General features: G+C 41.8%; 1 protein-coding gene across 1 annotated transcript in view; it reads right to left on the reverse strand.

Moving 5' to 3' along the window:
* LOC111648340 (cadherin-6-like) overlaps positions 1 to 26583 on the reverse strand; it is a 91613-nt gene that overhangs the window by 9573 nt on the left and 55457 nt on the right. Inside the window, exons 6-10 of the mRNA XM_023398196.2 lie at positions 15258 to 15445; positions 13228 to 13478; positions 8742 to 8878; positions 7371 to 7492; positions 822 to 939 (exon numbers count right to left, since the gene is read on the reverse strand). Of these exons, the coding sequence (XP_023253964.1) occupies positions 822 to 939; positions 7371 to 7492; positions 8742 to 8878; positions 13228 to 13478; positions 15258 to 15445 (816 nt within the window). The remainder of the gene's footprint in view (positions 1 to 821; positions 940 to 7370; positions 7493 to 8741; positions 8879 to 13227; positions 13479 to 15257; positions 15446 to 26583) is intronic.

Below are 26583 nucleotides of genomic sequence, written 5' to 3' on the forward strand. Positions count from 1 at the left end.
TAGATTAGTCGAATAATCGAAAAAATAATCGCTAGATTAATCATTTAAAGAATAATCGTTTGGGACAGCCCTACTGTACATTATAGAAATTGCAGGAAAATAGTGACGGACAATTTATTTGTTTTGCTTTGTTTTGAGTGCTGCTCAAAATAGTGTGGAGTTATTCACCCTCCTTTCTTAAAGACAGCATCACCCTGTCCACAGACCTAATACAGACAGACACACAGAGTGGAGACTGCTACAACAAATAACTTACTCATTAAAAAAAGTGCATTTAGTGCTAACTTCCTCTTTAGGAACAGCCAAACACTCCACATGCCAGCAGTCACACAGAGAGACAAAGATGAGCAACAGCAGCATTTAAGCTGTAATTGTCTCAGTTCTAAGATTTATCCTGCAAGGTTTTAGTACTATTTATTAGTTAAAATAGTTATAATAATTTTTCACTTTGTATCTTCTGCTTAAAGGAACAGTTCAACACATGTCTGTGTTCTTGTTACTCTCATGTCTCAGACAGTCACAAGTATCTGAATCACAATCACTACATTTGTAGAAACACAATAAGTGGCTTTAGCTCATGCGTGAGCTGCCAGGCTTTCTACATATGATGACGATGATGATGATGATGATGATGATGATGATGATGGCAGCATAAATGGAAAAGCTAAAAATGCTATTCCACTCTGTTGAAGCAGTTGAGTTCACATCCAGTAAACGCCTTTGTTTAATGTCTGTCCCGTGGTGTTTATAATGAAGTGAGTGCACCTGCCTGTGTGTGTGTGTGTGTGTGTGTGTGTGTGTGTGTGTGCTGTGTTACCCACCTCCGTTGTCTCGGACGGTGAAGTTGCTGCGGTGCGTCCCCTCAGAGGCCAGGCTGAAATAGAACTTGTGTCCTGACGACGGCTCGTCGGCATCAACGGCGCTGACCGTCTGGATACGCTGTCAGAGATACAGAGAGCCATTAACACCGACACCTCAGTGGAGTCCAAAGAGCAGAGAGGAAGAAGACCGGCTTCACTACAGTGACAGTACACACTGCTGTCAGGATATTATCACCATCATATGTTTGTGCCAAATAAGTTGTTAATATCTCAGTCAACACCACAACTCATATTAAACTCATACACATCAACAACCAGTTCAATGAAACGAAATATTTGAGTCTTTACTCACTATATGTGACGCTTGTATTTCCTCTGTTAACCAAGTCCCTCTCCCCTCTCTCATTACAGTTCTAATTGCAGTTGTCATTTTGCTGTTCTACACAGCTATCAGCTGAAATGCTTACGTAACCGTGTCAGTGCTATTTTCTTTTTGACATTCTAATTTCTTTGCTATCATTTAGTGTTTCCTTTTCCTTAAAATGTGACTAAACACCCTGACAGTGGAGAAGTGGATTATGCTAATGCGGTGGTTTGAGAGGTTTTGATACACCCACAGTGTAAACTTGTCTCCATTGTAGCTGACTACATCCATGCTGAGCACATCTGCTGTTCTGATGGAGCATGCTACCAACTTTCTTCGCCTAGCTGTCGCATCTGCAGAGGGTGAGAGCATCACACTCCGGAGAGAGACTTTTAACAGAAGCCCACGACGTGTTCTTAAGACGACAGAAAATGCCGTGTTAGCGCGTCAATTTTGAACATGTTAAGGTGTTTAAATCTGGGTGCTACCGTTTCGATTTTCAATTTCAATTTTCTGCACGGAAAGCACTGAACCTTCATACTATTAAAACATAATCATGAATGACTGTTTCACTTACAATTGGTTGTTAAAGCTGCACTAATCAACATTTGTATATGTGAATATTTATTGCACATTTCTTGTATTTTGAAGTGAATCACTCGGAGTGACAAACCATTGACTATAAGTAAAGATGGACGTAGCCTCTGTGAGGTCACCCACAGGTTTCTGAAGAGCGGTTCTGAAGCTCCGAGTGGGCGTCTATGGGGACTGACTCACTTTTAGAGCCTCTAGTGGTCATTAGAGGAATCACAGTTTTTGACACTTGACTGTATTTGCTTCATTTTTCAGCCCCAGAGGTTGATGCTTGTGACAAACCCAGGCAGACTGATCCCGGCTCCGCACAGCTTTTTATTCTCTTTTAGTCAACTGTTTTGGTTTCTCTTATCAGCCTGGTCTCCAGCAGCAGCAGCATCAGCAGCAGCAGCAGCAGCAGCAGCAGCAGCAGCAGCATCAGCAGCAGCAGCAGCAGCAGCAGCAGCAGCAGCAGCAGCAGCAGCAGCAGCAGCAGCATCAGCATCAGCAGCATCAGCAGCATCAGCAGCAGCAGCATCAGCAGCAGCAGCAGCAGCTGCAGCAGCAGCAGCAGCAGCAGCAGCAGCATCAGCAGCAGCAGCAGCAGCAGCAGCAGCAGCAGCAGCAGCTGCAGCAGCAGCATCAGCAGCAGCAGCAGCAGCAGCAGCAGCAGCAGCAGCTGCAGCTGCAGCATCGGCAGCAGCTGTTAACCCTCCACCCAGCAGCAAGCAGCAAACAGCACAGAGTCAAAGTCAGTGATGAGCTGTGAACATAGTGGAGGATTTAGCTGCTAAAGAGCCAGTTATGTTTCATTCTGCTGTTTTTGGCATTACACCAAAGGTGGGTGAATGCTGGTGTTACACTACTAAGGTGTTCCTTTGTGTAAATAGCCTGTAACTGTTTAAACTGCAGTCATAATGACTTGTGTGAATGTGACAGTTGTTGGAGCTGCAGCTGTATGTTCCTGTTATTTCTCAGCTGGTGGCGGTGTATGTTATTTCTCTGTTTAACTCCAGTCTTATTCAATTGAATAGGAGAAACTAGCTGAGAGATTAAAGGCTTTAACAAAGATGTGTGCCGGTGACACACACGTCCGCACACACACACACACACACACACACACTGAGCAGATCTGGAACCTGAGGGAGGCAGTGGAGGATACTCAGTCAACAAACACTGATGATTAACACTGATGGACAGATGAAAGGGCAGAGGAATTAAAGGATGAAAGGATGGCAGGATGACAGGGACGTGTGGAGATCACTGGCAGCAAGTGTGTGTGGCATCAGCAGTGTAGTTGCACCTAAGTGTGTTTTGTTGTCTTATGTTTAACCTGCTGTGTGTGTGTGTCAGACCTCACATACAGATTTGTGTTTTTATCCTATTAATTGTTGCATGATATATTTGTGTGTGTGTGTGTGTGTGTGTGTGTGTGTGTGTGTAGTATGTGCACATGTATAAGCTGGTTCACTTTAATCACATTAGTTGAATCCCATAGATTAATGCATTGAATCATATCTAGTGGTTTTACAACAGAGAACAATTATACTCGATGTTGTTTAAAACATTCAAATTCAGATATGTGATGATTCAAATATTCAGTGTTACAGAGGTCTAACCAAGTCAATGCCATGTGTCCTTGGACTGTAGAGTCAGTCAATTAGGAAGCTGGAGGGGAAGCTAATTAAAAATGATCTACTTTATGTCAACTTTAATGGGTTAATTGGCTGTGTCATCCAAAAAAAACCAAAAAACAAACAAACTAAAAAATCTAATAAACCCTCAAAACCATGAAGAAGAAATCATTCCTGATTCATAGTGAAGTTCAAAAAACAGATTACAGAGATGCTCTTCTTTTGCTTTTTGGCCTATATTCATCCAAGCCAGAACAAGTCAGTGTAGTAGTAATGGCTGGCTCCATGCAGATGCTGCGTTTTTCTGTTCATAAAAGGGGATTATAAGCTCAGTTTAGCCTCTTGGACTCGACATGTCCCATAAGTGATTCATAAAAGCATCACAGCACAATAACTACAGGACCACCTGCTATGAGCCGGCTCACAGTCTGTACTCGAGGTCCCTCCAGTTCACTGTTCTGCACTGAAATAATGTTACAGAAGAAAAAGCCTTTATGAATCAGTAGTTAACAGCAGCTCACCACTGTGTGTGTGTGTGTGTGTGTGTGTGTGTGCTATATTTGTAGAGATATTTGTAGTTCCTTAATGTGACAGTTAATCATAACTCAATCGCTCACGTCGTGTATTTGTATTTCAATTAATTTACTTTCCTTTGCAAAGTATTTTTGAAACCTACAAATTCCAGTATATAAAGACTCATTATGTTTATATTTCATTTTGCTATTTGTGAAAAAAGCACTGAATTGAATATAGTCATGCTCTGAAATAACAAGTAAAACTGAGCACTAAATAAAGCAATAAAACAAATTTGAAAAATGTAAGTAAGTGCAGTAAAAATGAAGAGGCCAGTCTCTGTTTTCTAAGGTGGGGGTGGGTGTGTTGGGGAAACATGTTCCTGCATCATTTATATCAGTTATGATAATAACATTGTATTCAGTGCGGGTGTTGCTGAGATTGGCGAATGACATAACTTAGTTGCAGGTAGGCTTGGGCCGATATTGACATTGAAAAATATCAATATCAAATGTTGTGATATTTCCCACCATTTGCAATATTTTTCATAATATCTAAAAAAAAAACAAAGCAGTTTTGTTCAGTCTGCTCTGCTGCCAAGTCTGACCCTCACTCCATGCTTTGCTTCCTGTATGTGGCATGTGACAAATGAAGTACAAATCATTGTGTTTTGAGAACATCAGTCAAACATTCACAGTGTAGCTGAAACAGTCTGTAAAGCCCTCGACTAATGACTTCATCAGAGGCTAATAACTGGATTGAGTCCAGTCAATGACACAAGATTAGAGGTTTGGGTTAGAGACGCTTTGACTTTGACACAAGAAACATCACCTGATGTGAACCACCAGATCTCAGAGGATTTATAATCCAGAAGAGTTGATTTGAATGAGTCATCTCCTCAAAGAGTGTAGATCTTCATCAGTCCTCAGTCAGACAAACTGTCCACAGACGGAGATTCAGGTCTGTGGCTTCTCTCCCTAGAAGTGACGTCCAGCTGAGATGACTCCGAAAGCAAGAACGCAGACGCTCAGTAACCAAGAAGCTCAGAGTCACAGCTGAAGGCTGAAAGGAATCAGTGGAACTGGTTCACGTCTCTGTCCTCCGTTCTACCTCACACACCTCATGGGACATGGAAGCTGCTACTCTCACTTTGTGCCTGAAGTTTTCTGAGGAGCACACTTCACAACACTACTGGGAAGATGTTTTGTGGACAGATTAAATTAATGAACTGAAAAAGCAAAATAGAGGGAGCATCATGATCTGGATCTGCTGCCTCTGGACCTGGACACCTGATGCAGTCAGAGCCCAGACCTGGGTCTCTGCTGGATCAGTAGAGATGCTGTGGACTCAGAGAGCCGCTCAGCCCAGACATCCTGAGAATCTGTCTGACTGAAGCAGCTCTATAAGAAGAACGGTCCAAACTTCCTCCTGAACACTGAGCAGCTCTGATCAGCAGCTACTGAAGAGCTGGTTTCAGAGGAGCTTCAACCAGTTATTAAATCCAAGCTTCACTGACTGTTTCCACCAGAGCTGTGAAGGTTTTAATGACTCACTGTTATTATCTTAAGCACATTGCATGTGTCTGTGATACTGAAGATGATCAGCTCATATTTAATGAGCAATCAATGCAGAAAAAACCAAGTCATTCCACTGTATGTACATGATGACGGACAAGTTTAATTAACTAGCAGGAACACTGCTTAAACAGTGTGTTGCTAATCAATGTGTCCAACACTCCAGACTTACAGCAGCAACGTGTTTATAGAGCTAGAAGCTGTTTTAGTGTCTCTAAGTAGATGTGGGTGTTTCTTGTATGTGATCGTTATGTTCATTTCAATCTTCTATAGTTTTTTCCTCACAGTGCGGCGCTGCCCTGTTCCTCTCTGTGGCCCGCCTGTCACGTCTCCCCACAGAGAGCCCCTGCTGGCTGGGTGAAGCAGTAATTAGCAGCTTCTCCACACCCGGAGCAGCCACAGCAACGTTAATCAGGTGACTGCTGAGGAAATTACCTGTGTTTAAAACAGGGAGTAATGAAATTACTGATTTCCTGTCATTACTGTTTTGTTTGCCGCAAGAAGCAGAGCACGGGCCACAGTGAAGCTTCTGATAGTCTGTTCTGTTTTGGGTCGGTTCAAGGTATAATACCTGGATTTGCTATGCAACAAGGAGAGACAGTCTTTAATGAACCTTCTGCCTTTGCTCCTTTTCCTTTCTTATTTGCAAAGAGAAATACACAAAATGTTCAGTTCAGATTCTCAGCATCGGCTCTGACAGAACTAGTGGCAGGTCAAAGCAGATGTCAGTAGTTAACGTTAAGTCTGTGATTAACTTCATGGTTATTGTGATGTCTGCAAGCCAGTGCCTGCACTTAACCAAAGATTGTTTGTTAGACAAAGAAGAAGCACTCTTCAGCAAAACCCACAGAGTGGTGACCTTTCTCTGGTGAAACCACCTTGCTGTTTGCTTTTTGACTTTTTCGGAGTCTGATTCTTCCTGTTAAACCTATGTGTATAGCATAATATTAATTAATAAATAATTAATAAGCTTATCGACTTCACAGTTTTTTTTTGGAGAGTGTACTGCATGAGAAAACAGCTGTGCTAAAGTAAGTCGGCTCCAGCTGTTATGTTAAATGTGTAAGACACATATCTAATCAACACTTCATCCTCTGCTGTTCAGCTCAGTGTCAGGTTGTAGCTGGATGTGAATTAATTTAAAGGAATATAATTAATATAAAGGTCTCTGTCCATGTGTAGTGTGATTATAGATCAGCTCTAGCTTCTATATTAATACAGTGAAAGTATCAAAGCCTCAGTCCACAGAGAAATGCTCACAGCCTGTATTCAGAAACTGAGCCTTAAAACCAGCCGTCAGGACTTCTGGAACTTTGTGATGTCACAACAAAGCAGTCACCAAGCCCCGCCCACCTGGATGATTTGGTTTCTCTGACTGTTTTACCTGAAATCTGACATAGTTTTATTGGATCACTCAGAAAACAGTCAACAGCCAATCAGAGGAGAGGCTCAGAGCCACCTCTCTTCTGATTGGCTCACCGACCTGTGGTTACTAAATCTCCAGAGAGAGCCTGAGAGAGGAGATGTAAAACTGCACTGAGATGGTTTTTTGGTTCTTAAAACCACAAATATATCTTCTTATGGATCAACACTTCAAATCAAACACAGGAGAAGAAGAAAATATGGAGATTTAATGAGGTCACCCCTTAAAAATGAACTGCTTCCACCTTTTCAGCCAGCAAAAGATCCACAGTACTCTACAACTCTAACTCTAGGCCGTGATTGGTCAAAGGACGACCGATCCTGATGCTGGTAAATCCTGAACAACTTAGGTTTCACTCAGAACGAAGACATACATTGATTTAAAAAAAAAAAATCACTGCTACTATCAAACTGCTGCAGTATGTTTTCTCTCCAGGTGTGTGTGTGTGGAGTGATGAAGCCGTAGTACCTGACCAGCCTTGGTTCTCTCACAGACAAAGGTTTCATAGATGGTGGCGAAGGTGGGAGCGTTGTCGTTGATGTCCAGCAGGCGGATATAGACGGGGACGTGGCTGCTCTGACGGGGATTATCTGCAGGCAAACACAGGAGAGAAAACGCTCTCACAGACCCGTACACATCAACACTGCGAGCTATCCGGCGCAACCTCGGCTGTTCTGCTGATGGCTCCCGCTGAGCAGCTCAGTGCCTTGCGTAAGGGCAGCTTGTCAAGAAGTTCAAGAAGTTCTCCCTTCTCCCCCCCCCCTGCTCTCACGCTTTCGTCACCCTCTGAGCTCACGCATAAATATTGAAGATGAAAAACAAAATAAAATGAAAGAAAACAAAATGAGACAGAAATCATAAGAACTGGCCGTGTTTTTGATCCCGTGTCCGAGCAGCTAGTTCATAGAGCCCTGTAATTTTCCCAGCAGGCCTCAGTCCAGGCTAAGAAACCAATCAGGCTTCATTTCACACTCGTGCCTGAGTCAGATTGTTTGAGGAAGCTCAGGTTGTTTGATGTTAATGAAACCAGAACAAAATATTAACACAATAAAAAAAACTGAGCAAAACAATTTCTGAGGGCTTGCATTTGAATGATTACTTTGTATTTATTTCATTATTAAAGGCTTAAATGTCCTCCTCACTGATTACCAGAAATTCATCCGTGTGCAACAATGACTGAGGGCTCAGCAGCACAGCATGGCTTCTTCTGTTTCAACAGATCCATGAATATGATTTGTTTTCTTCTTTGTTACATTGCTGTTTTGTTGGGTGGCACGGCGCAGTGGTTAGCACTGTCACCTAACAGTGAGAAGGTTCTGGGTTTGAACCCCGGGCCCTTTGCATGTTCCTCCTGTGCCTGTGTGGGTTCTCTCCGGGTACACCAGCCTCCCCCCACAGTCCAAACACATGCACATTAGGTCCACTGTTGACTCTAAAGGTGTGAATGCGTGTGTGACCTGTCCAGGGTGTAAGGGTAAGTGGTATAGATTTTGTTTCTGTTCCACACATCACTGAAAAGTGACATTTGTAAAACTAGAAAGCAAAAAACAAGAAAGACTCTGTTCCTAAGCAGTGTCCCTGCTTGATTTGATAGTAATTTTATTTAGTAATTCAAATCCAAGTAGCAAATATCTTGGCGGAGGATTTCTCAGAACCTGGACTGAAACACGCAACTTGGCTGTGTGAGTTTTTGTAATTTTAGGAGAACAGATCCTTTACTGTTTCCCACTCAGCCGGTCCTGCAACTACTTGTCCATGATAAGTGATTGTGACTGATGACACTGCGATACACCAGAGACTCATTCATTTGTACTCAACATCAACAGCTGCTGGACTTACTGAACTCGGTGGCAATGACTGAAATGTTATGCCAGGCCGTCTCCTCTCTGTCCAGGCCTTTGAGCAGAAACACGGAGCCGTTCCCCGGATGGACGTTGAACAGGCGGTCCATGTCGGTGCGGCGGTCGATCGAGTACCTGCAACGAGGTGAGACAGGGCTGAGTTAAGCTAGTGGGCGGGATCAGCTACAGTAAGCATTGTAACTATGGAGCCGGCAGGAAGTGACCACAGTAAGAAGAGCAACTGGTTCCTCTTAGTTTGTGATGGTGATAGAGCTGAGTGGTTAGCCAAGCCCGGCTGGCTATTTGATTTTGGTTAATTTTGTTAATAATAATAATAATTGCAAAATAAAAGATGCAGGTCATATAAGGCAACAATCAAAACAAGCAGATCAGAAATAAAAATTTTCATTTCGTTTTTCAGTAATGCAAATAGACCACCAGCAAGAGGGCTATCAGTAAAAATCAATAAAACTAAAAAATAAAAACAACTGTACAATAGAAGTACGTTTAAAGAAGAGATTTAAAGGAGGTCACAGTTTCTGCCACTTTACCCGTGTCACTTTACATTGGAGTGGAAGAGTCAAGTGGCTGAAGATAGATTACAACACTGCCGTCTAGTATTCAGGCACAACTGTCTGTCACAAATCTTTTCATGTAAACTATTAATTAAAAATTGATACAGTGTTTTTTAGAATTGATACAGTATGACAAATCATAACCTTGCAATACTTAAGTGTTTCAGTATTTGTCGTACACACCTTCTAGAATGTATCCACTTTTTAAAACTCTGAAGTGAATTTGACACCAAAAAATGAAGGTTAGACAAAAAAAGTGCAGACTGTGTCCTGCAGCCAAACTTGATATTCTAACAGCTGGAATAATCGTGTTGCACTGGAAGCTGCTGAAGTCTCTCCTCTCTTCAGATTTAATCTTACTACAGCCCGTTCAAAACATCACCGCTACTTGAAAATCTCTTGCCGATGTCTGTGGATTGCTCACAGAGCATTCGCTATTTTTGAACTAGTTGCTGAATGCAGCTATTCACAGCTTCACAGCACTCCACAGATAATACAACTGAGTTGCCTTTGCTTCTGTCTTTTTTTCCCACTGCCTGTCAAAGTGGAGGCAAACTGCTCTGTGAACAGGAGCTGCACATTGTACTGTACGTGAACATCGTCAGGGCTTGGATCAAGGCTAGTTCCACTATCTGCTCAAAAACACAGCATCAAACTGCTATCAGCAGTTTATTATGTACCACTCAACCTCAGTTATTGTTTTCCATAAAGAGATATATGAATCTGAAAAGAAAACATTGGCTCAGTACATCCCAGCCTGATCGTAATTAGAAAGCACTCGACAGTAAAATAATAGTTCACCGACACAGTGTGAGCAGACGATACAGACACGTACACAAATGCACAAACACAGGAATAATTGGAATTGTGTGAGTGTGTGTGAGAGTGTGTGCCCCCTTGTGACACATCATTTTAAGAGCACTCCATGGTCCCTTGCTTGTTTTAATTGGAATGTGTTCCTCATCAGTTTGCCTGCTTTAAGTGGAGAGAAATAAAGACTCAGTTCCAGTCTCCAGCTGTGCTCTGTCCTGTCTGCCACAGCTCATCTCCCGTCACTTTAACACATGATTATTTCTTTTTGACTCGTCCTGCACCACACCACTCTTCACCACTACACAATATGATTGTTTAATCCTAACTCATCCTTCTCTCTAAATTCAGTTCCTTTTTTTTTTTTTGGCAAGAACTGAAATTCTCTTCCGAGATGAGAAAAGTTTCACCTTATCTTCATAGGCTTGTAACTCGTGATCAATACCCACTGCAACAGAGCAAATTACTGAAGGCTTAAGGCATTTTATTTTGTAAACATCAGAAAATTCCCAGGATGTAGTGATGCCGTTTGAGTAATGGACAATTACTAACAGGAGAGCAACAGAGCTCAAACCAAGCATCAATAATGAACAGTACTGCAGTTTAAATATAGCCTGTAGGTGCAGGTTTCTGTTGTGTATGCACTCAGCAGTTTTCACACACAGCTGTATAGTCCACAGACTGATGGGTTTATAATCTTAACGCTGATCGTTAACACACCACCTATCTTTTAGCCTACTTCATATTTCCCCTCCGTTTCCCCTCTTTTCAGACTCTTATCAGAACTCCTCACAAGCCTTTAGAGAATCGAGGTCCATTTGAAGTCAATCTTCATCCCGCTTCTATGCAGTTTTGCTGAGATTCATAAAATTGCAGAGCAGGAAGTACAGAAATGCAAACTTTCAAATATGACAGTCCTGCGCTGCAGAAACGGCTCCCTGTTTTCACTGATGTGAAGACTGATCGCGTCAAAGTCCAACTGCGATCACACTCAGTCCAACAGTGATTTTCAGATGTTTTGTTAATTGTTTTTTCTTTACTGAAATGAAGAAACAAAAGGTCTGGGGGAAATATCAGAAAAATGCTCCTTTTCTCTGAAGCTTGTGAGGGTTGTGAGTTTGACTGACAGCGGAGCAGCAGCCTGAGCCCCAACACAGCCAGCTTTCCAGACATATGCAAACTCAATTAGCATCATTGAAGAAAAATGAGCATTTAGCATCTAAACTGACATTTGCTGGTAAGTTTTTAAACTCTTCAGTGTGTTATAGCTAATTAGTGGTGCAACTTCACCTGGTGGATGTTTCTTTGGGACAAGCTAAGGCCCAGGACTAGATGTAGATACAATGGATTCATTCATTAAGAAGCTAGTCTGCTCTTGTGCTGAGTTTCAGGCTGCTGTTCGTAAGTGTGACCATCTACGATAGAACAGTGATGTTACAGCTTTAATCAAATACAGTTTAAAATGAAACGATTTGATTGGCTACAGGCTAAAACAGTTCTCCATCTGGAGACATATATGTAGCACAAGACCTGATTTACAAAGCAGATATGTAGAAAATGAACTTGCAATTTATATTCAGTTGGATTTCAGTCTCATCCTGACTAACTAACACACCATGGAGTCACCTTATCTGTCCAGATTTATCTAAATCCTGATGTGAGTAGGACACTGCCACGCCCTCCACCTCCTCTTCTGCCTCGGCCTAACCTCTCTCTCCGCTGCAGTCGGTGAAGCCACGTTCCCGTCAGTTCTTGTAACAGCTTTAGTTACTGTTTCTCTCAATGAATCCTGCTCTCTTCCTCCTCTGCTGTTCCCTCTGCCTCTGACTCCCACCACGCATGACTACGCCTGCTGTTCCAGGTCCTCCTGGCTCCCTCTCTGGACCTCCCACTGCTGGGCCAGCTCCCTCAGTTACAAGCTCCCTCTGCCTGTGATCTGAAACTCCTGGTCTGCTAGTTTGTCTCTGCACGTGGGTTCACCTGTTCGGTTTCTGGACTTTAGGTTTATTGTGGGTCCAGTTATGTCGGCCTTACAACAAACGACTTTTCAAACGAGTTCCGCTGGAGTTGTGGCGTGCTCCTGTCATCTCAATGGTTTGGTGTTGTTGTGATGAGCTTCTTCAGTTAGTCTTTATTTCATCTTGACATTCCAATAAAATCAAACATGTTTAATACTGTCATAAGTTTTTAAGCTTGGCTCATGACTGTGACGTTCAATGACTTCTCCAGCAACAAACAGGAAGCAGCAAACCAGCTGAGAGTGAGCAGGGAGGCGACTCCAGGGAGGGAGAATGTGAGTGGTTTGGTGTGAAGCCAATATTAAATACATGAGGGAGGCAAGGAAATATATTAAATATATAATAATTTCAAAATAAAATACGAAATCATAAAGGTGAGATCATGACTTTTACAGTGTTGAGTTACTAACTATGTAATAATAATAATAATCATAATAATGTCGAATTTTAAAGAGCAAAAAAAATTCTGGAATCTTATAGTGTGACTAAAAACTGACTCATGACACATTGTCTTTAGATGTGAGAAGGTGTCAGTCTTCCACAGTCTTCCAGTGTGTGGTAGACATTAGGTCAAGTCAATAGCAAAGCTGTGACCTACTGACCCCTGATTTTCTTCTACAATAGAAACAAAATGAAACATGCAACGGATGCCATCTGGCTGCTCTGCTGTCAGGAGGCTCTGGCAATGACATTTATAATGTTGCTTGTACTTGAAGAAAATTATGGTGGTAATTTAAACAATAAGAGGGACTGTGTTTATAAGGTAGTACCCGTTAAGGCAAACCAAAGCACAAAATATAGTGTAGTCCATAAATGGTAAATTAAGCTGTATTTTAGTTTGCTACAACTTTGTAAATCTAATCTACAGTCAAGGGAATTTAGGAAATTAACAAATTTCCAGTGAGACTGCAGCAAATCCAAAAGTGTTTCCTAAAAGAACATTGAGAAGTCTGAAAGACACTGATGCTACTTAAAAATATTCCTGTTTTTTCTGTCATTAACTTTCCTGCATTTTCAGTTTTTAACCATTTTTAAAGATTAATTAAAAAATGAAACAAATTAGACGGAGGTTCGGCCTTACTTGACCATGCTGCGGACACCATCCGGGTCCATGGCGCTGACAGAGCCCACAGCCACGCCCACCTCAGCGTCTTCCTTCACCTCCATCAGATAGCTGGCCTTGTCGAACAGCGGTGGCTCATCTACATCCTCCACACCGATCCGGATTGTGGCCATGTCTTTGGAGCCAGCGGACATGAAGCGAGGGTCCACCTGGGTGTTCTGGACCTGGATCTCTACCGTGTACGACGGCTTCTTCTCATAATCCAAAGGCTGCACAGGTAAAGGGGAAAACATGGGAAACACAGGAGGGATTTAGAGGGACTGTTTCTATTGGAACAAGGTGCCATTACTGCCAGCATTAAAGGAGCTCTTTGAAGGTTTTCTCTGCTGCCAAATGTGGTTTCTTGCTGGGAGAGGGTGGTGGTGATTCTTACTTGAAAAAAAACTTCGACCAACGTTGTGTTTACAAGACAAGAAGTTATAATATGTCCTCTGAGCAGCGCTACTTTTTCAGGACAGACTGGAGGCTACAGTGAGTCACTATGGGAAAATGATGAGATGAGCTGGGGCTAGCTGGTTAGCATGCTAACTTCAGTAGAAGAAAAGATGTGATAGAGAAAAGAGAGAGTTAACATTGGTGTTTGTTTCCACCTCTGGAGACAGCTGTTGGTGAGTAAAGGAATGAATTTGATGCTGAACTCGCAACATTTCATCTAGACTGGTAAGTAAATAGCTGCTAATGCTAACGTTAGCTATGTAGCAATAGCTAAACTTACAAATAGCTGCTTTAAATATCCATGACCCATATTGTGATTTAGCCAGGAAATGTAAATTCTCATGCCATTTTCACTTAATGAGTTCTCATCCTGGACCTGGTTTATGTTATGTACAGTAGAAGTATTCATTTTGTGTGATATTATGACGAAACATGTCAAATATTGAACCAGACTAGACTGATAAAGGAGTTTTTATACTATACATAGTCATAGTAATAGATACCAAGTTGAACACCACATTTACTTGTATGGGAATTATATGATTCAATATATTATTTAATCTGATAGCTGAGGTTGAGCATCAGTCAGGATTTATAACATGTCTGTTCTTGTTTCAGAGATACTGACTGAACAGCCAAGATGTTAGAGTGGAAAATCTAACATTAATAAAACTGTGATATAAAGCAGCTGACAGATTCGATCTGAAGACAAATGATTATAGTTTTTCAAAAGTGCAAATAATGTTGATGAAATCTGTTCCTTGACATCAGCCGTGACAGTGCTGCACGGTTGTTGTTTCAAACAAGAACAAAGCTTCAGATTTACTTGAACTGCCTTTGCCTCACTTGAAGAAATCCTGGATATTGTCCTCATCTCGTATCCTGCTGACAGAATATCATTACTTCTTTGTTGAAGCCTCGCAGACTTTCTTAGGTTGTGTCAGCAGGAGGAACAAAAGGATGTCTAAATATCAATTGTGATTGTACATCAGTAAACACACACTTTGAGAACACTGAATCAAAAAAATTCAGCTGCATAAAAAGCTCCAGTCCAGTGCATTAGTGCCTGCTGAGGGTTGTGAAAGTGAAGATGAATAAGTTTAATTTGGTTTCTTTCATCTGTCAAGCATGCCCAGGCTTTGCATATTTAACAGTACGTGTAAAACAGACTACGTGGGCAGGATCCTTATGAGTGGAAAGTGTGGGATCTGCTGAATCACTGCTTTAGAATTAATTTGATTTAACCAATGCCGTGAGAAAAATATCAAGATGATTAAAAGCCAGCTTCATTTGAACGTGAGCATTAGGAAAGCAATGGATTTCACATTATTAACAACAGATGCAGACTTCTGCCTTTCATCCTGTGATAGTCAGTGTACAGCTACTGAAATGTACTCTGCTGTTTGTTTTATCTGCTCTTGTATTGTGTTCTCTTTGTTCTTGTTTTGTGTCTTCCATTAAAAGTCTTCATTAAAAGTAAATCTGGTTTTCAGATTAGTGCTACATATGTGATCAGTGCTCTGGGACCACAGCTCAGTCCTGCTCCCTCTCACCTTGCTCACGGTGATGACTCCCTCCTGGGTGTCTTTGTCTGTGGAGATCTCAAACATGTCCATACCATCTCCACTGACGATGGTGAAGTACATCTCAGAGTTCTTCCCAATGTCTCTGTCAGTGGCTTGAATTCTCCCGACTGGAGTGCCAGACTTGGACGACTCAGGAACTCTGAACTGGTAAATACCTGAAAACAACACTGACAGTCAGCTACATGATATCTGCTATATTCTGTATATCCATAGATGAGCTGTAATTGAGGTGGCCTTGTTCTTTTAATCTCAAGTTTACCTATTGATGTTATGGGCTCTATCTTACAGCCAGGTCAAAGCGCAAGCAGTGTCTTTGTAGTTTCAGACTGACACAGTTGTCATTTATATATCTATCTAATAAGCATAAAATATTTCTAATGTTGTGATCTGTGCCAGAGCTGCTGCCTGTGTCAGGACTGTCCTCACTGGTCCGGACTGGGCTCACTGGTGAGAACTGGACTCACTGGTCAGGACTGGGCTCACTGGTCAGGACTTGGCTCACTGGTCAAGACTGGGTTCACTAGTGAGAACTGGGCTCACTGGTGAGGACTGGGCTCACTGGTCTGGACTGTCCTCACTGGTGAGAACTGGACTCACTGGTGAGGACTAGGGTCACTGGTCAGGACTGGGCTCACTGGTGAGGACTAGGCTCACTGGTGAGGACTGGACTCACTGGTCAGGATTGGACTCACTGGTGAGGACTGGGCTCACTGGTGAGGACTAGGCTAACTGGTCAGGACTGGACTCACTGGTCAGGACTGGGCTCACTGGTCAGGACTGGACTCACTGGTGAGGACTGGGCTCACTGGTGAGGACTAGGCTAACTGGTCAGGACTGGACTCACTGGTCAGGACTGGGCTCACTGGTCAGGACTGGGCTCACTGGTCAGGACTAGTCTCTCTGGTCAGGACTGGACTCACTGGTCAGTCACAATATGTGCTCAACTGACCACTAATATAATCTAACTCTGTGTGAAACACTGTGCCATTGTAATAACAATACATGAAGGTGCAGCGCACCTGGCTTTTAAAGAGAGATGGCACTTTGATTGGTTTATTGGATGCTATGCCCAAAACACTTCCATGAATAATTAAGAGACAAAGTGCAACCCTTATGAACCATGAGCACTGAGCAGCCAATATCAAAAGAGACATGGACGCGGCCCTAAATGCATTTGCACCACATGCTTTAGACTGTTAAATTGGAGCCTTAGTGTTACAACAACACTGTATTTCATATAAATAGAACAATTCATGCAATCACATTCCTTTTGACAGTTTTTTTTTTTTATCACACATTTCATGAGTGTATTCTTTAAAAATAAAAAAATTCCTCGGGCTCAGACTTATCAATGTATTTATAGTGACAAGATCCTAGATGTAGAATATTTACCTTGATTTCTCACTTTCATATTAATTTTGGTAGTAAAGGATTTTGGCTGCAGAAAAATGAGACCAGTGGGGAATCGACTGTTCTGTTACAGTACCCAGGTATTTTTTCTCATATGAGCAGGACTGCATTTAGACACAAGACACGAGGGGTCACAGTCAAAACAGATGAGCACACTGCAGGGGGTCCTCTTTTATAACAAAGGGTGTCACATTCTGTTTGACAGTTTGGATCAGTAAGAGAGAGTCACATGATTCTTCAAACGTGTCAGTCATTTAAGGGAGAAGCTTACTGATACGTTTCTTTGTTTGGGTCTCATTCTGAGCCAGACCCCCACCCAGAGTAGAACATATTTGTGGTCTGAGTATCTGTCTATCAATCAGAGCTACATCAAATGTGTTATAACATGCTGGGTACAGTGTAGGAACGTGGAGTAGTGTGAGTCTTCTGTTCTAATTTTTGCAGTTTCATATTTTTGCTGTTTTACATTATCTAATTTTGTCTATGATCCACCAACTTATCATTTGCTCCCTGCTGCCTTTTAACTCTGGAAAGAGATTTTGTCTCATGTAATCACTCTCAAGGTCACTTGATTTTTCACCTTTGGGGATTTTTTTTAGGGTGGGGTGGGGTGGGATGGGTTGGGGCAGGGGGTGTTTCTTGTCTAATGTGGCCCAGTGAGACCCTTTCATATTGTTACTGGGATTAAGAGCTGCACAAATAAACCTGACTAAACATGACAGCAGGACATCACCACCTGATTCATTAAATATACAATAAATGGTATTGATCAAGAACCCAATTAATCCAGCCAGTCATATGGGATGAGTGATTGGTAGAGCACGTACAGTCTGATGCTGGTAAGGTGGAAAATACCAGTGATAGAAAATGGAAACACCACATAAACTCAAACAAAGACATGGAGAAAGTTTGTCTCTCTTTGAAAAAAAATCATATGACAGCATAAATGCTGAACGGAGAAACATCTTTCTGTTTGTCTTAGAGCTCCATAAAGAAGGTTAGACAGGTAGACGGCGAGAACAAAAGAAGCATTCTCGGACCAGAAAAACTAGTATAAATGCTGATGGAAGCCAGGCGCCGGAACAATGTCTCTCTGCCAGACTGCTGACGATCATTAAAAAAACGCATTTCAATGTATTTTTGTGAGCGCGAAGCATCCTTTTGTTCTCTGGAAGAAGTGCTACCACTGTTTTTCACCATCAGTTTGTTGATGAGGAGAGCAGACCGTTACTAAGATCTTTCCTGCTCACTGTGAAACAAAAGCAGCCGCGGCCTGTGTTAAAAAGGCCGCTCCAGTGAGTCACTGGATAGGGTGAAGTACACAAACACACCTGAATCAATGCAAATGAGATGTCACTGCGCTTCATAAACCTGAGGCAGTTTCATATCAGCATATGTCCTTTACCCAGGATGTGTGTGTGTGTGTGTGCATGTGCGCAGATACATTACATATCAGAGATGTAGTGGTGTGTAAGAGACACAGCAGGTGTCATACACTCTGCCAGCTAGACAGCTACTAAATCTGCCTCTGTTTTGGTATATTTATGTGTGCGTGTGTGCGTGTGTGTGTGTGTGTGTGTAGCCAAAGAAGAAGAAGAATGAGATAAAGGATGCACATGTTTATGCAGTGTAAACACATATTCTGAGGAGAGGGGGCAACACACTGCCACGGCTGCAGCTGCTAACATCCCCTTATTTAACAAAGGATGATTTCATAGCCATCTTCACACATGTGTACAGTATGTATCTCTGCATCAGGCCAGAAAGTACAGCAGCAGTGTGGTAAGAAGTGCTACTCTAAGAATACACAACATGTTCTGTCCTAGCTGCTTTGAGGAGTAATTAAAATATATATTAGTATTATACTATCCACAGTAATAATATTCTAATAAAATCTCTTTACATCTAATTTTAATCTGCTGCAGTAAGAGCAGTGTGTGGGATATTCACACTTTCCAACGCATCTGCATTTAAGATATTTGCATGTGTGAATATTTTCATCGAGAAAGTCTGTGACAGATTTTTACATTTCACCCCTGGTTTTTGAATTGGCCAAAATTATGCTGAAAGTAATGCTGCACAATTATGACTAATTGCCAACAGTTCTCACCCTCACACGGGAAAGGCATTTTATGGGCGCAACTGCATCACATATCAGAATTTAGTATAAATAGAAATATTAAAATATTAATATAAAATAATAACTTGAATTAATATTAAAGGGACGGGACAGCTATTCCACTGATTCAATATACTATCAATTAACTTAAAATCTACAACCACGACCACAGAGATAAAATGGCTGACTCGAAATTGCTGGATCAAAATGAAACAGTGTAAAAGGTGAAAGGAAGATGATAAACAAGATGGTGTTAAACAAAGGATCCTGCAAAAAAAAAACAGCAGTTAACAAAGGAGGCTATAAACAAGATGGCAGAATCAAAGATGGCCGCCGGGACTTCATGGCTGCTGAGTTTAGATTCATGTATGATGAAGGTTAAAGGGTTACCTATTACTGGATGTACTACAAATACAGGTGGAACATACTAACATCATCTCAACAGTGTGGCTAACCAGAGAGGTGAGAAGAGGGGAGCCAGAGGTTTTTGTTGACCTAGTGACATCCTGATCACATGCTACGCAGTGACCGATAGTAGCTACAGACTGGGTCCACGGGTGGCTCTCAGCTCATTGGCCCTCTTTTGTCCATGGAACAAAACAACATGTGGTCTATCGTGAGTGGGTGGAGGATCAACAGTGGTGTCACACGCTTTTACAGACTGTATGCTTTGATTTGATTAGCTTGAGGTTCTGGGGCCAGTTTCACAAAGATATTTCAGACTGGTCTGTAGTTATCCCTTAACCCCTCTCCTACTCAGGCCGAAGACCAGTGTTACCATGGTAACATGCAGCATCAATAGCACTCAAAAACATAAAACAGGAAAACATGGCTCATGATTTCTGGTTTGCCAACATTTTTGTGGTGAGGGCAAAGGGAAGGGAAAGAGTTTTAGAGACCATATCAGATTTTTCTTTTTATTATTTCACTCTTCATGTAAAAACGTCCTTGTAACTGTTGATTTCTTCCAAAAAACAAACATTTTCTGCTGGGATTATTGGAGCTCAATGCAGTTCCTTGGTTGGCCACTTTTCTATTTTGAGAAAAATGTACCCAAAATTCATTGTACCACAGTGCGGCTTAAGATAGTCAAGAACTAAACTGCTTTGTCCAACAGATTATTTAGACTCAGTCTCTAAGACACAGTCAAAGACTTTGTGAAACCTGCCCCTGGTGTGATGCATTCAGACAAGCAAGAAGACTATGGACTGTATGGAACTCACATGTTACTGTCTCTAAAGGTCACAGCCTGTGTGACACTGTTCAGTGATGTGTCACACAAAGAAAAATGAGTTCGTGTGTGACATATTTAGACTCTGGAAACACACATTCACATACTAAAACAATATAACCACAAAAGCTATTTTTCTTTACTTTTCCAATACCTTTGGTAATCCATGTATGTAACTGAGTTTTGACAAAAATACTAAGACAAACAAGTGGGAGCCTGGTGAAACCATGAAGAGCCCAGAGGTAAGAAGAGACGAAGAATAATTCATCTCCACTCAGTTTTCTTTCTGGCTGATTGGAGATTGTGTTGCCTCCTGGCTCTGACACCGACAACACTGATTGGAGTCATGGTGTGAAGTGAAATGAAATGACATGCATGTGTGTGTGTGTGTGTGTGTGTGTGTGTATGTGTATGACTGTGAGCGTGTTCTAGACTGCGGAAAGGGTTTATGGTTAGCACACAGTAAATATACAGCATCATATACAGTAACCAAAGGATGTTCCTCACATTGATAGAAATACAAGTATGTGTGTGTGTGTGCTAAGTGTGGTGACTTAAACAGAATGATAATGCCACATGCAATCTGTTCAGCAGATCCAGGGGTGAGCTTGTTCTGCACCCTGCACTGGAGGAGGAAGCAGTGGGTGAGCGTGTGCTAAGGCTGGGCGGAGAGGAGGAGGGAGATGCTGATGCTCTGATGTAGTGACTGTGATCGACCGAGGCAGAGATAGAGAGGGAGAGAGGGAAAAACAATTAGAAAATGAATGAACACAGAGAGCCAGAGATCCAGAGAATGGAGGGGGAAGTTCTGCCTCCGTGTCACTTCATGGGGATTAGACAAGAGAATGATGTGATCGTGGCCAACAGAGCGGCAATTTACCCATTTCTTTTACACTAAAACACACACACACACACACACACACACACACACACACACACACACACACACACACACACACACACACTTGTCCAGTGCAGCCTCTTGATGAAAAGCTGCCACATTCGCACCAGCTGTTGTTAAATTCAAACTTCAACTGTTATAACACTTCAAGTGAAGCGAGATTAGAACTGAATTAAATTGAACTGCACCAAGCAAACTAGTTCTGACAGATGGGATCTCTGTGCTGCTGAGTAATGTACAACAGCAATTAAAATGCTGTCGTCCTGACAACTGGGAACAATGACAATGCAACATATTATGAACAATTTTCATTTTTCTCTGAGCAGTTTAAAGACACCGGCTCCATGTTGGATTAAATAAATGGAGGTTCTCAGAAACAGCAGTTCAGAATGATTTCACCACAGTGTCCAGATAGTAGGTGTTGTAGAGCTTTCAATCATATCACATGACATTCTTCAGCACATAATCAACATTGACTTTGAACTTAAGTTCATAAACCAACAGTGATGAAAAGTGTTCAGAAAAAAAAAGTAAACTTGAACATCTGCAACTCCAAAACAACTGAGCAAACGCCATCTGCTGCTGAGGATCATGTGATCTGACACATCAGAGTCATAGGTGTATGGTTATACTGTTTATACTGAATGGTTATACTTATAAATCTAATAAAGCCAGCCAGTCAAAACCTAGATCTCCTAGAGGCCATGGTACAATATGTGGTAATATGATGAATACATAATCAAAATATATATGTTTTTAATGCACCATATCAACTGAATAATAACTGGAATAATAAAAGTATTAAAACTAAAGATACCCTTAACATTAGTTAAAAATGCAGGGTCGGCCTTGGGGTCCTTGTCACTTCAGGATCTACTGTGCTGTAGAAGAGTGTATACCACACAGTGAACCTTTGCCCACGGGGTCCGGGGCCCTCGGGGCCCTCGGGGCAGCTGCCTGCTCTGCCCTGATCCTGTCTCGGCACACAGCGCTGAACACTGACATTTACAAAATTCAGTAGCAGCTTCTTTTTCCACAGAGTCTTGTTCCTCTGGATAATCCACAGAACACATTGTCAGTTTCTTCAGCTGAAAGTCGTTTCATAGAAACTTGTTACTGCATATCTGAATGATTCTAAACCAACTGTGGAGGTGCAGTCAGTAAAAAAATATGGTGGAATTCCCATTTAGTGAGTATTTGGAGAAAACACTGTGGACTGGAATGACATGACAGGCTGTTAACATCATGCTCTCTATTGATAGTCATACTGTGTGTTCAGCATTATATCTGCATTATTGGATTAGCTGTTGCTCACATTACAGAACTGAGTTTTTCCATGTACTCCGCTCAACAATTAATCCCACACTCAGTAGCCTAAGGCGGATAGATTAAGTTCCAATCATGAACATTAGATGGCAAAACTGGACAGGCTAATCTTCTTGCACCCTAAACACATGTTTTAATTAATGAACTATTTTGGATTCATAAAATGCATTTATTTATTTATGTACTAGAACTGACCGCAGTGGATCTGTCGCTATGGAAATCAGTGCCAGAATTAGTATTCAAATGATTTCCAATTTTCCATCCCTGAAGCTCTCTGTAGTACCCTCAGGAAACGGCTGTCACAGGTGAGGAGAAGACAGCACAGTTTGTACATGTCACATATCAAGTTCAGTGTGTAAAGGGCGAAGGAGAATGTGTACAAGATATAAATATGCAAATGGAGAGTAAAAGATTAAACTGTATAAATACAGCATATGAAATGTAATAAAATGGGTTGATTTTGGGTACAGTTCATTGCTAAAATATGACATTATATAAGTTAATGTGTTTAAAAAGAGACACCCTTATATACTTTTTTAAGTGATTGTGACTTAAAAGTGCCAAATTCATTGTATTGTTTGGTGCTTTCTTGGTGCAATACCCGAACAGGGCAATAGTTGGTGTTAACCTAAAACCCCATTAAGAGGCCGCAGAGTAAATCCTGCACCGAGCGCAACACAAGCTAAAGTTCTTGTTCTCTTCATCATCACACACAGGAGGATCAATGTTCCTCAAAAGTAGATGCTGATGCTCTATTCCGGTGGATAAGAGTGTTGAGGAGCCGCAGTGAAGTTGTGTGTTGTGCAATGTCAAGATAATTTGTTGTAATGTAGTGAAAATGAAGCTGTTATGATACATGCTACGCTAGCAGACGCTACACACAAAGCTAATGCTAAGAGCTGTGATGCTAATGAGCGAGATTTGCTGTCTTAGTGGACTGACATGCAGAGATACTATTGTTTATTTGTTTTCATTTTGTTGCAACATGTTTTGACGATAAAAATAATGAACAGTATTTCAGTTACAGTGAATGTGGTGACAGTTAATGTAATATCTGCTGTGTCTGATGTATTTTTGCTTTTGCTCTGTTTAATGAGTTGTTTATGTAAACAGCAGAATAAGTCTCACCTTCCACCTGTGGCTGAGGACTAGGACTACTTTCAGTCCTGACAAATTAACCGTATCTCCTCAGTAACATGAATTAACTTTTTTTTTCCCATATTAGAAGAACTAATGATGTCTGAACTCAAATCAGGTCGCCGCTTCCTTCCGCAGGCAGAAAATCTAGCGCATTCTTGTTCTTCTTCTTTGGTAATTTCGGATGGCTCTGCCTGCTGCACGGATTACGATACGTTACCGTAGTGACGTACAGCCGCAATTGCAGTTACAGGCGTCAAATCTGAGTACCGAGAAAACAAGTAGGCCTACTAGAATTTTGTCATGAGGCGGAGGCGGCACGGAATTTGACGGAATTCTGCCTCTCAATTCTCTGTGCAGGAAAAACCCTGAACTTGTGACAGGAATTTTGGACTGTTTCCTGACATCTTATACACTGAATGACTGGCTGATTATTCTAAACCATAATTTACAGATTAAACAATAATGAAACTACCTGTGACCTGCAGTACTAAACTGTGGCAGTCCAAAATTTAATTTGAGAGCATGTTATTAATAGACAGTGTCTGTCTCTAACTAACAGACTACGGCACGGTCTTAAGAGACTTTGGGCTCCTCGGTACAAAGCCCACATGTTTACAGTGAGAATGTTCCTATGATTAAGGATTAATAAAGTTTAATTAATTAGGAAGGCTTTCAGGGAGAATTAATGTTACTTGGACTAATTCCCCTGGTAGGAAACACACTGCTGGTGAAATCATTTCCCAGAGAAGAGGTGTTTCATTTCACTGCAGAAAGGGCTGGACTTTGAATGGACTAACATGCTGGGAGTGAATGCTGCTCCTACTGTGATGGACAGGAGTTAGAGAGTTAGTTAGAAACTTCATTAAGTCGAATGCTATGTGCTATTTCTCAGCAATTTCTGGCCTCTGACGTTTGAGCTGAGCTCAGTGATTTACTGATCCGTAAGAACGCTGTGAGCAGTCACTGTGAGCAGGTCATTATTTCAATCTTCCTAACCAGGAACTACACATCAGGAAACCGTCTGGTCGGTTTCCTGAAAACCTCTGTGCCTTTTAAAACTGACTAATCCTAAACTCTTTGACCTTCTAACTGCTGGAGAATCTCTGGATCCTCTTCGCTTGACCAACAGCGTATCCTCACTCCAACCATTCATCTTTAATGCCTAACTCAAACCATCATCATCTCAATAGCTATTCCCACCCAGAGCACCTTCTATCCCGTCCACCACAAGTTAATTCTTCTCAAGTCTTTAATCATCTTGATCTCGGAACATATTTCTCCCTCCTCTCTCTTTCTTGGACTTTGGTTCTGGCTCTGCTTTTAATCCCTCGACCATTGGTCTGTCCTCCTAATCACAACTGTCTTGGCTTGAATGAGGAACTTCAACCATGTTTGAACATGGTCCCACTGTTTGTCGTCTCTCCTTTCTCTTGTCTGGATCCAGGTAAATGAAGAGTTTTGAATGACATGCATCAGCCTCTGTCTTACCTTTGACTCACTATTCCAAACTGTGTAGTTAATGTAGACATAGAGAACCTCTAAGTTAACCCTAAAGTCACCAAGTCACCAAACACACCAAGTGCTTGTATTTTAACTTGGAGGCAGCAGCCACTGATACTCTGCGCCATACCATGCACAGTACAGCAGTTACCTCAGTGAAAACACTCACTCATTTACTCCTCCCTACTCACTATCCAGGGTGTCCCATGTAGAAGACTATATAGTGAGCTCATTGGTAAAATGGAAAAACACTTCCGGACTCTACTCTGGTTGTTGTCCTCACACCGTTTTTCTGTCTTTCAGCTTGAGCACAATAATAATGCTATATATTGTTTGGTTAGCGACCAGTGGTTGTACAGTTCTTGTCATGATGCATTGTGGGATACTATGAGTCCACTATATAGGGAATAATAATTCTCATTATACATCTGGACAGCACTACAAAATGGCAAACCCACGATATAGCAGAATATAGTGAGTAAGGAGTGGTTTCGGACACAGCCACTGACTTGAAGAGTCTGCTGAACTGCTAACCTGCTAGCTGTGGCTCAGGGTGAGGCAGGGGGAGGGGAAGGGCGAGGGGGAAGGATTTTGGTGAGGGAGAGCCAGTATGACTGGCAGCCAGAGGCAGAGTCACCAGATGCATCTGAATCAATAAAATCAACAAAGAGAACCTCCCTTAAGCACCAATATCTTAGCAATGTTTGCTCCGCTTACATAAGTAGCATGTAAATAACACTTGTACTGCATGTGTTTACACCAGCTGCTGCTCCTCATTCATTCACTAAGATTTCCATCACTGTCTACAAACTGTGCTGCTCGTGTAAAATCCATATAAATCTTATTTTCCATGTGAAATGTGAAGATATCAAATGTTTTCAGAGGTGGCCTCTTGTGTTTTTGTGACATTGCCTCTAGTGCTCATTTTCAATATAATGAAGCCTGTGCTGCCATTTGAATGCAACACCTTATTGAATCTTGGGGAGAGATTTGATTTGTGATTATAAACTGTGACATTTCATTCTGTGACATGTGTTTCCACATTCTGTCTGTAAATGTTGTTCAATTTAAAGTTACCAGTGGACACTGAACGTTAACTGAAACAATCTCAGGCAGAAACTTTATCAGACATGATTACAACTGAAACTGAACTGTTCAGATTTAACAAGGTATGGAAAAACAGAACAGTTATCCTGACTTTGTGTGTGTGTGTGTGTGTGTGAAGGTGTCTGACTTCGAAAATGCAAATGCCAAAACCTGAAGCCAGTCAATCACGAGCAGGCATCGCTAATTAAAGTGAGACCCGATGTTTCATCATTTGCATGCAGTCTGTCTTCCTTCGGTGCTGTTGACTTACTCTGAGTGAAGCGGGGAGGATTATCATTGACATCGGTGAGAGTGATGTTCACCACCGTGGTCCCAGTGAGCCCTCCTCTCTGTCCGCCCATGTCTTTGGCCTCGATCACCACCTGGTAGTGCTCCCTCTGCTCGCGGTCCATGTCACCAGGACCCAAGGCCGTCCGGATCACACCTGAACGAGAAGAACGAACAAGCTGTTGTTGTTGCTCTTCATTTGCTTCATCCTCAGCCCCCTTCTACCAGAATCCTACATTATGCTAAACTTCATAGGCTCTAGAGGAGTCACAGATCTCGCTGTTTCCAATTA

This window comes from Seriola lalandi, unplaced genomic scaffold, assembly GCF_002814215.2.
Source record: "Seriola lalandi dorsalis isolate HSWRI2012SDOR001 ecotype SW California unplaced genomic scaffold, Sedor1 jcf7180002054981, whole genome shotgun sequence".
Lineage (NCBI taxonomy): Eukaryota > Metazoa > Chordata > Actinopteri > Carangiformes > Carangidae > Seriola > Seriola lalandi.